Below are 11,206 nucleotides of genomic sequence, written 5' to 3' on the forward strand. Positions count from 1 at the left end.
TCCTTAATATTCTTGGCCTGGTGGGATGATTCCTTTTGCAATGAAACATAAATAAGCTCCCCTCATTTTTCAGGCGGGTAACCTTTTATGGATTTTTCTCCTAAGAAAATCCAGTACTTGATAGTCTGAGAGTTGACTGTAGCTTTTCCCAGGATGAGTCAAAGAAACAGATATTCCTTTTTCAGCCTCTGGCGTCTCATCCCCACGTTTGGCGTATGCTCAACAGTGGGTGGTCCCATCTCTGAAGTGTCAGGCTAGGGCAGAATTCTGTGGCTGGGATGGCGTAGCAGGGATTCAAGCAATAGAGGGGTTCTTGCACCAAATACTCTTTACGGATCCTTTAAACCTGAGATATCATGGTTTTCCTAGGAATAAGGACCCGGGGGCCGTGGATGGGTGAGGTGAAGGATGGGGAAGGATGTCGCAGAGTCCTTGACTCTCAGTCTGGTCAAGTCATGGTACCAAGAGTAAGGGGTACATGAAGGCAACAGATCCACAGTCTTAGACTCAGCAGAGGGAGTCTTCACTCTAGGTTGGGGCCCTCAGAGAAAGCTTCAGGGATGGAGGAATGTCTGAAACGCGGGTAAGTTAAGATCCTGTGGCTAGTTCTTTCCTCTTGCTATGTCTTACAAAACTTTTCTGACCTCTCCAGAGCCTGACATGGTGCCAGCACATACTCAGTACCAGCCTGTGTGAGAAATGGGGCCCATGCAGGACTCTGACCTCCTCTGCATCTTCTCCGTGAGCCCTAACCTCATGTATTACTCAGGATCCTGCATTAGGTCCGAGACTCCAGGAGCACCTTCCTCTCTTAGGACATTGTCCTCTGCCTTGTCAGCTTCCCACTCCCATTTTCTCCAGTATAAGCAACTCTTGGTCAGACCAGTCTGAGCAGCTGCCCTTAATTACAAACTGAGCCTCCGCTAGGAGAATTGCTTCTGGTTCTTCCTCTGGGAAGACTGCGTCTTTCATGGAGGCATCTTCCTAATACATGTTTTTATGGCCCTCTTCTGTGTTCTGTGTATGGTTTTCTGTAAGACTGGGCTTTGTTCTTGCTCTCATTTTTCATATGAACCTGTGATGGTTAATTTTTTGTGTCAACTTGACTAGGCTACGGTGCCTAGTTTGGTCAAATGCTAGTATAGATGTTGCTGCGAAGCTATTTTTTAGATGTGATTGACATTTACCATCAGTTGACTTTAAGTAAAACAGAGGGGCCTCAATAATGTGGGTGGGCCTCATCCAATCAGTTGAAGGCCTTAAGAGCAAAAACTGAGATTTCCTGAAGAAGAGGGAGTTCTGCCTCCTGACTGTAACATAGAAATCCTGCCTGAGTTTCCAGCATGCTGGCCTGACCTATTGATTTTGGACTCAAGACTGCACCATCATTCTTACTTGAATTTCCAGCCTGTCAGCTTGCCCTACAGATTTCACACTTGCCAGCCCCCGTGATCCTACGAGCCAATTCCTTAAAATAAATCTCCCTCTTTCTCTCTCTCTCTGTCTTCTATTAGTTCTGTTTCTCTGGAGAACCCTGACTGCTTCTCACCTTCCCTGACTGCTGCCTTCTCTTTCCACCCGTCTCCTCCTCTGCCTCCATCACCATGGAGTTCCTCTGCTCTTTCTCCCTAGAGTTCACGATGGGACCAGCTCCCCAGTACCTGCTGACTCGGGGGTTGGCTTACTCAGTGTCTCAGCTCTCCTGTCTGCTCCCTCCCTCTGCAGATCCTCATCTGAAAGGCAGCAACAGAAAGACAGACCAGCCCAAGGACCTGAAACTCGAAATCTTCTAATGTTTATATTTGTTGGCCATTTTTGCTTAAAAAAAAAGTAAAGAAGAAAAAAAGAATGCAATGATAAAAGAGAAAAGATTCCCAGGACAGAAGGATAAACTCTGGGCTAAAACCGAGATTGGGGATTAGCTGAGGATTTAGGTTGTCCATGCTCTCCTTTGCTCCTAATTACCACGAGTAACTGAGAGGCACAGGGGTGTGGGCCAGCCAGAGCAGACAGAGCTGTCTTGGCTGGACACATAAGAACCGGTGCCCTGGGCCTGCAGACAGGGTTTATGTTCGTCTGGTTCAGCCTAGTCTTAGTCTCTCCTGTCCCCCTCCCTTCCCACCCCTGCACCACTTGAGTCCTGCTTTGCTCTGGCGCTACGTGTAACTGATGGAAGAGAGGCTGTGTGTTTTCTGGTGGCAAAAGCCGACTGTGTTCTCATTCCTTCCAAGGGATGCTTTCCTGTTGTGTTTCTTCTCTTAGGTAATCAGAGATTTGTGAGTGAAACTTACTTAAACCGTCCACTGCCAGGCGGGGAGTGACCTGGCTCTCATTTCTTCTCTGCACCATCCCGGGATAGGATTATAGGGGTGGGCGTGCATGAGTGTGTAAGAATGTGTGGTCAGGTATTCCCCTTCCCCCCGGAAAGCCTTGATTGTTCCCTCTCCCCTGCTGTTTATGTCTTTTGAGTGTTTACAGACGGTTCTGGCCCATTCTCATAGTTATCAGGCCAGACCTTCTAACCTTGTCATCTTCCCTGAACTGTCTTAAGCAGCGATTCAATGTTTTAGAACAGTGAGTGTCCATTTCTGGGGAGCTCCCTCTCTGAACCAGTGGTCATGGAGAGACCCTTGAAATAGACCCCTTGTCTTGCATTCTGGAAGGTGACTTCTTGGTATCTGGGAAAACTGATGGTTGTGAATTTTAAGATGCATTTAGGAGGTGACTGAGAAGGGCAGGAGGTAGCAATGGCCCTAAGGAAAGGACTGGCTTCTGGGTCCTCAGATGCCCCTTGAGACTTACTGATTAGTATTTGCACCTCTGGAGAAGCGCTGAGGGAATCGATTGATTGATTGGTTGATGGATTGGCTGAAGGGTCCGAGAGGGCTACAGAAGTCCTTATGGGGTAAACTGGCAAATGAAGAGTTGAGCCAGTCTGGGTGTCGCAGTTATCCAGCGCTGAGTAACAAGCCACTCCAAACTTAATGGCTTACAACAGAAATGACTTATTCTTTCTAATGTTTCTGTGGATTGTGTGGGTGGTTCCTTGACTGGGTCCACCTGAACTCACTCCTGGACTCATCCAGCTGGAGGGTCAGCTGGGCTGGAATGTCCAAGATGACCTCACTCATACATCTGGCAGTTGGTGCTGGCAGTGGGCTGAGCCACTTGGGTTTTCCTCTAAGTGGCCTTTCATCCTCTAGGGGGCTGCACTGGCTGCCTTACCTGATGGTCTCAGGGTGGCTTCCAAGAAAATGAAAGCGGAAGCTGCAAGGCCTCTTAAGGCCTGGGCCTGGAGGTCACACTCTATCACCTTTGCCCTCTCCACTGGTCAGAGCAAATCAGAGTCAGTGTGGAGGGGTCTACACAGGGGCATGTAGACAGGGAGGTGTTATTCACTGGGACCATTTGTAACCATTTACCACACCGAGTAAAAGAGAAATATGGGTTAGAATAAAGATCACATTAGCTAGGGCAGTGAGAGACGATACTGAGGAGAGGTGAAGTGCATAGCCTGGGAGCAGACTGCCGGGCTGGAATCCCCTCTCTGCCACTGCCTAGTTATATGACCTTGAGGAACCCACACAGCCAGTCAATGTTCCTCAGTCCTCCTCTGCTCCGTGGTGTTAATTATAACACCTGTCTTATCTAAATAATATCACCTATCTGTGATGAGTTTGAAGTGAGTTAGTACAAGTAAAGTGCTCAGTACCAAGCGTGGCACATGGTGAATGCTCAGATTGGCTATTATTCATAACTATTAATAGCTATTATTCATTTCACCATTCTGTAGTGGTGGGCGAGTTACAAATTTGGCTTTGAGTTTTCCAGTTCAGATGCAAAGAGGAAAAAATACTCGGGTACAAGATTTGTAGTGTGCACAAGCTGATAAAAATTGCTGCTTTGGAAGGAGCTGTGCTGTGTCCAATGGGCAAGTATGTGTTTTTCCGCACTTGGTTTTGAAGGCAGTATATTTAGGGTCGTCTGCAAAGGGACTGACCTGGAAGAACTTCACATCATAAAAATACATGTATTTTTTCCCAAGAGCAAATGATTAGAGGCAGTAATGTCTGCCTAGAATTTAGCAAGACAGGCCTGACCGTTGGGAGCCTTTGGCTGGGGTCCCAGCCCTCCTTTCTCTGTGCTGAGTGAACTTGGGAAGTTTCATGAACCCCTCCAAGCTCAGCTTCCTTGTCTACAAAAGGGACGTAATATCGATGCCCACCTCACACTGACAAAGAGATTAGGCAGTAAAGCCCTTAGTCTATTGCCTGGCACGTAGTACTCAAAGCATATTTGCTTTGACTATTTTTAGTATAAAGAGGATTTTAAGGGAGATTTTCTTCCTGTTGGAAGACAAACTCTCTGTGTACTCTTCACTAATGGTTAGTGCTGTTATTATAAACCATTCCTGTCTCTCTCTTAGAGGGGCACCTGGACTTGTAGGGACTGTCATAAAGTAATAAACAAATAAATAAAAAAGTAATAAACCCTGGATTTAGCCTTCTCTCTAATTCCATGCTACCCCACAAATTAGCGAACTGCATCATTTGTATGGTTTTTATTCTCCATAAAACTAGGTGCAGCCTCTGTGGAAGCTGGCTGTAAACTTTTCAGAATAGCCTATAAGGATTTCTGGGAATCTGTCGACAGCCCCCAGACCGTGGGGTCCCCCTCTTCTTAGATTGCTCCTCTCCATACCTCTGCAGTTTCAGGATCCCCAGTGGTATGAAGGCAGGTACATCGTTCTCTCTGCCCCGGGAAGCTTCCTCCCCCGTCTCTTTGCCTCTGGCTTTCAGTCTGATTTATGGCTTTAGAATATCGGCCTGGAGGATCTTGATTTAAAGCCTCTGTCAGAGGTTGTTACTCAAACGTGGTGCCAGTAAAAAAACTCTTTTCCTTTGCTTTTGCTCCTCTGTCGCCTTTTTCATGGCATGAAATATGAGGTAGGAAAATAAGGCTACCAAATTGGGGCCTGGGGAGCTGTTGAAAAACTCTTGCATAATCCCCTAGAAGGTGCCATGGCTCCATCACAGCCAGGGGCTCCAGTCGAACCCTGGGTCTTCAAGCCCAGTTTCACCAAGGCCCCCTCTAGACAATCAGCTTCTGTCTCTTTCCTAAGCTGCTTGTAGGGGCTGTTCTGGTGGTAGTTATAATCCAGTTCAGAATCCCTAGTCTAATGTCTGTCAACTGTTTTAAACTCATATTCCTCTGGCCAAGGAGATTCTGTTTAGCTTTGCTGTGTCTGCATTATGAAAACAATAGTATTTCTTTTTCATTTTCCAAATTCAAAATTGTATATATTTATATATACATTTTTTTTTTTTTTGAGGAAGATTTGCCCTGAGCTAACATCCGGGCCCATCTTCTACTTTATATGTGGGATGCCTGACACAGCATGGCTTGATAAGCAGTACATAGGTCTGTGCCTGGGATCCGAATCGTCAAACCCTGGGCTGCCTAAGCAGAGTGTGCGAACTTAACCACTTGGCCATGGAGCCGGCCCTCCCAAATTCAAAATTATATTTTAATAGTGAATATGCCATGCATACCCACCTCCTGACCCTCAGATATTTTTATGCCCCGAAGGAGATATTCCCCTCCCCCTGGGGTGAGAATCACTGGGCTCTTGTTTTTCTGCATTTTTCCTAGGAGTGAGACGAAGAATCCTTTCCCCATCATCTGACTCCTCCTTGAGACGGCGTCACACTGCTTCATGTCTCTGTGTACACCTACAGTACTCCTACAGTTTGTTTAAACATCTGTACCGTTTCTGTGTGTCTCATTCATTTCAAAGGGCTTGGCTCCGTTACGATGAAGTGTAATTGTGATCATTTGTGCTCTTGTTCAGTGAGCAGCATGAGGCTGCAGGTTGCTGATACCAAGTTCCTGGCTCTAAGAATGGTACCTTTGTAACACGCTGTGAGAGTTTCTTGGGATGCCCAAACATGTATTCCTGTCATCTTCTTTAGGAGAAAAGTTGTGGAATAATGTTCATGAAAAAAATAATAACAAAGTAAATAAATAAATAGATTAAAAAGTAGATAAAAAAGTAAGAGTGCAGGTTTATGATATGATCCTTTTTATTGTTTAAAAAAACCCCAGTAGGTGTGTGTGTGTGTGTGTGTGTATTTGCATGTGCACATGTGTATAACAAAAGGCCTGGGGAAGCAGTGTCTAACTTTGCTGAGATTATGGTTTTTCAAAATTTTCTTTATGACAGGAAAAGAAAACCAATGCTATTTATTTTTAATAATTGAAAAATAAATAAAATACAGCAACAACAAAGCAAGAAATGGGAACCAGGCAGGTTGAGTGGGTAGAATTTTCAGGTCAGGGGCCGTGTAGGTCTGAGGTCCCCGGGCCAGCCAGCCCTGGCGTGGGGCACCCACACCACCTCAGCCTGGGCCTGGCCCCGGCCCCGGGGAAACCAGGTTTGGCTGTTCAGACATGTTCACACGTTTCCTGAGGCCACGGCATGCAGACACCTTCCTGTGTGCTGTCTCCTAGTAGATGAAATCAGTGTTGTGTAATGGGCTCAAGTCCATTCAACCTACTTTGCCCCGCTCTGTTGGAGGGTTGGAAGGAGCAGGATTGGGCCTTGGTCCTGCTCCTCTTGGGCCCTGAGCATCCCTCCTGCTGAGGCTGGTGGCTGTGGCTCTGTCCTGCTGTGTCTGGGCTTGGGAGGGTGTCCACGCACAGGCTTCCTGCATCAGCTTGTCAGCTCACAGACGGTCAGGCTCCCTGACCCCTCAGAGAACTGCTGGGAAATTTCAGCCCTGGAGCAAACCCCTGCTCTGATAAGGAGTGGCCGTGGAGTCCCTGGCTGGCATGTTGCTGCAGTGGAACCTACTGGCTGTGAATGCTGATGAATCCTGGCAGCGGAGAGGCCCGCAGGAGGCTCTGGGCCTCCTGTCCCTCACCAAGGGCAGCACAGGAGACACAGCTGTCCTCCGCCATTCACCAGCCAGACCTTCCGTTCCTTGGAGCCAGGTTGAGTCCTTGCATGGAATGCGGCAATGATAAGTCACCAGAGTGATAGTTACCCCAGGCTGCATCTTCTCTTGCAGAGAAAGTCCACTCATGTGACCAGGAGAGGCAGAGTGCCCTGGAAGAGGCGCAGCAGAATCCCCGTGAGGGCATCGTTATCCCTGAGTGTGCCCCTGGGGGGCTCTATAAGCCAGTGCAGTGCCACCAGTCCACTGGCTACTGCTGGTGTGTGCTGGTGGACACAGGGCGCCCATTGCCTGGGACCTCCACACGGTAAGCCCCTCAGCACCTGTCCTGCCCCTCAGGTGGACCCTGGGGCAAGAAGCAGCTTCCTGTGAGGCTGGTCCCTCCCATCTCCTGGCTTTACTGTGCCAGTCAAGGCACTGGGAGAGCAACGTTTTCATTCATGGGCAGATGAGGTTCTGGTAGAAAGACCTGGGTGCTGGATTCTGGTATTTCCTTCCAGCTGGCTGACCTTGGAAAAATAGGTAACCTCTCTGAACCTTGGCTCGCTGATGAGAAGGTGATTGCTCTGCCTGAGTCACTGGGTTCTAAGGATCGAAAAGATCCTGTGTACAGACATAAGGTGACATCGTTCTGCTTGAGTGATTAAAATGACATGCTGGTGCATGTCTCCTTGCGAACGTTGATTCTGGGGTTGCCTTGTAGCTGCTGGACAGTGTAGGAGATATTTTGCTGCCAGCCCTGGGAGCTCGAGGCTTAGTGACAACACAGATCATTGTTGGCAGTAGTGGCCGCAGTCAGCTCAGTTCGCAGTCCCTTCTCACCCCTGGTGTCTGTCTCTTCCCAGCTATGTGATGCCCAATTGTGAGAGCGACGCCAGGGCCAAGAGTGCGGAGGTGGATGACCCCTTCAAGGACAGGGAGCTGCCAGGTGGGAAACAACACTGCCCCTTGCTGGGTCTTCACCTCTTTCTGTTCCTCCACCCCATCATCATGTAGAAGCAGCTCCTTCCTCTGGGTCTGTTTCCATCACAGGCGTGTGGAGCCAGGAGCTGTGGGATCTGCACCCAGTCTGGGATTTGTCCCTAATTAGTCCTGTGCCCTTGAGTGCATTGTTTCTCTCCTTGCTCTTACCTTTTATCTTTAAAATGTAGTCCTTGGTTAAAATCCTATCCCTGCAGTTCTGCGTTCTTTCTCTATCTGCCCATGATTGGGACAATGTTCTGGGGGCTGGGAACGCTTTTTCCCGAGGCTATGAAGAGAAGATAGCTCTTGGAGAGGGGCTGTCCTGAGGGGCGTGGCAGCGTCTGTTGCCTGCCCTGCAGAGTGCTTTTGCAGTGATCCCTGGTGGCCCAGGACCATCACCAGGGTGACACCAGACACGCAGGTAAGGGGCCCAGGACCTCTAAATGGCTGCTGTGCTGGGTTCCCTTATGGATTTATAGTGTTCTTTGCCCGTGAGTTACAAGAAGATTACCAACTATCAGTGGCTTGGGACATGGTTGTTTTAATCAGCACAAACTTGCGTCAGTGCTGGCAGGAGCTGAGCCCGCCTTCCCTTTCCCCACCAGGACTCCAAGTGAGAGCTGAAGACAGAGGCTCCTGAAAGTCAGGGGGTTTCCAAGCAAGGTTTGTAGGAATCACCCTGTCAGAGGATGGAGTCATGGCACCGGGGTATCTCCTTCTAGCCATCCCTTCAACAAATGTGAATTGAGATTCAACTCTGTGCCAGGCACTGGGTGTAGTCTAGGGATCAAAACTGACACGAGGCTCACATAGGAGGGGAGATGGTGCGCAAATAAGTGAACACAGACGTATATGAACCGTGGCGACAGGTCTTCTGAGAGGAAAGAGCAAGGTGCTATGAGGAGGACAGGGAGCATCTGCTTCAAGAGTCCGGCTTCTCTGAGAAGGGAGCATTTCACCAGAGACCTAGAGAGTTTGGGGACAGAAGAGAATGGAATTGTTGCTGCAGAGAGGAGAATGGTGGGTCGTGAGGGCCCACTTGGTGCTAGCTATCATGAATTTATCCACTTGTGTGGTGGTGTTTACACCAGCAATGCTGAACCTCATGGGGGTAGACGAGGAAAAGGTGTATCTGTGAGGTGGTTCATCTGTGCTTGGGGCTTTGCTGGAAGAGTGCAGTGGAGGAAAAGAGAAACAGAGGAGTTGATGGTATCTATAAGGGAGATTTAATGAGAGGAGGAGAGAAGTGAAAGAAAGCAGAGGTTCTCGGATAAACTGGTGGGTCCACTTGAGTCAACTTTGACTATTGGGGGTTTTCTCCAGCCCTTGTGCCCCTTCGCACCTGGTCCTTTGCTCTAGAGGAGCATTTTCACACTCTAGTAGGAGTGCCTGGTCATTCTATGCCGGAAGTAGCTTGAGTTCCCAAGTAGATTGTGACCTCATGAGGATAAGGACCCTAACATTTACCAGAATGCTGAGGTGATACTCAGCAAAAATTGGTGGAATGGAAGAAAATTGAAAGCATTGTTATCCATTTGGTCTGATGGCCCCTTGTGGGCTGCAGGTGGAGGAGCTGTGGAGGGTTATGAGAATCATCTGAGCAGTAAACAATTCCCCAGGTGGAGTTGGTTGGATGAGGAGGACTTGGAGAGTTTGGGAAATGGTACTTGAGGAAGTTTACTTGATTATTTACCTGGCATCTGCCTTCAAATCTCCCTTTATTTTTCAGGCTGTCCAGAAGGGAAAAAAATGGAATTTATCACCAGCCTACTGGATGCCCTCACCACTGACATGGTGCAGGCCATCAACTCAGCAACACCCACTGGAGGCGGGAGGTGAGAATGTGAGCAGGACTCAGGCCCAGCAGGGAATGTGGAGACTCTGACTTTTCAGATGCTGCGGAAGGCTGGGAGAGTGGGGAACAGTCAGGGAGGGCAAGGCTGGGAGTCGATCCTTTTCCTGAAACCATGTAGCTATGGCTTTGTCCCACCTTCTGCCCCAAATCTCCCTGCCCCTCCTCCCCCCTCCCTCTTTGGGAGTTGCCTGTCTCCAGCTTGTAGTTACCTGATTACAGGCAAGTCCAGGGGTGTCTGGAGACTTCCAGAACTTTAGTCTCAAAGGGGATGCTTTGGAGTGAGAGTCCTGAATGGCAGGAAGGGGGATGAGCACATGGTGGGGACAAGCAGGGCAGGGAGGGAGCAGAAAGCACTTGGTGGTTTTCTTCTCTTCTGAGAAGCCAGGAGCCATGTACCTTTTGGCTTCCTGAGAGTCCCGTGGGGCTCTGGGCAGTGCGATTGGACACTCTCATAGCCAGATGCAGCTTAGGTCAGGAGCTGTATACTGGCCAAGGTAGTCCTGACATGAGGACAAAATGCACGTGCTCCCCAGTGACCAGCATCACCAGCGGTCACTATTTGGGCCCATTAGGTCAGTTGGTTGGAGCATGCATACCTGCATCCGTCCATCCATTTGCTCAGTACCTCTTGCACCATGGTGTGCCAAGCACTGGGTGAAGGACTGGGAATCCGGGGATATAAGGCATGTCCCTGCCTTCAAAGAATGCAGCCTACTGGGGATTCTCGGCTGTAGACAGATAATTACAAACTGTGTGACAAATGCTGGACCAGGGGTGGAAAAACAGAGAAGGATTGGCTACCTTAGTCTAGAGGAGTCAGAGAAGGCTCGCTGGAAGAGGGATAACTGAGTCGAGTTTTGAACCTGGGTAGGACTTAGCCAGTAAAAGAAGGAAAGCCATTCCAGGAAAAGGAAAGAATATTATGACTTCAAGAAAGTGAACGACCATAGTTCAGTCTGGCTCAGCTGAGGTGGATGGGGTAAGGAGGATAAGGAGGAGGTGAGAGTGGTCATAGATGAGACAGAAGAGGCGGGCAGCAAACAGGTCCCAAAGGGCCTGTGAGATGTGCTTCCCAGGATGAGGGGGAGGCAGAGCAGGGGCCCTGTGGTCAGGGGTGTTTGGGCTCCTGCAGCAGCCCAGCGGAGGAAGTACCACGTGCGTGGCAGGGATGGGCAGCGATGGGCAGCCTGCCTCTGAGCTTATGTGGCTCACCAAGGAGGGGGTCTGGTCCCCTCACATCTGCCCAGAGACAGAGCTGTTGTCAACAAGGCAAAGAGTGCCACCACGATGACAGGCCCAGGCCCCCAGGCCCGGAAAAGGGCCCGAGCTGTGGCGCTCAGTGGGACTACAGGGTGTGTGTCTGGTGTAGGAAACCAGGACTCTGAGCACAGCTGTCAGTGGTTCTGCATCCTGAGGCGGACGAGGCTGCTGT

At 49.3% G+C, this 11,206-nt stretch overlaps 1 protein-coding gene across 2 annotated transcripts in view; it reads left to right on the plus strand.

Moving 5' to 3' along the window:
• Positions 1–11,206, plus strand: part of SMOC1 (SPARC related modular calcium binding 1) — a 141,687-nt gene that overhangs the window by 115,051 nt on the left and 15,430 nt on the right. For both annotated transcript variants that reach the window (XM_046647677.1, XM_046647678.1), the window contains exons 8-10: positions 7,071–7,263; positions 7,802–7,884; positions 9,649–9,754. In XM_046647677.1, the coding sequence (XP_046503633.1) occupies positions 7,071–7,263; positions 7,802–7,884; positions 9,649–9,754 (382 nt within the window). The remainder of the gene's footprint in view (positions 1–7,070; positions 7,264–7,801; positions 7,885–9,648; positions 9,755–11,206) is intronic.

This window comes from Equus quagga, chromosome 20 (genome assembly GCF_021613505.1).
Source record: "Equus quagga isolate Etosha38 chromosome 20, UCLA_HA_Equagga_1.0, whole genome shotgun sequence".
In the NCBI taxonomy this organism is placed as follows: Eukaryota; Metazoa; Chordata; class Mammalia; order Perissodactyla; family Equidae; genus Equus; species Equus quagga.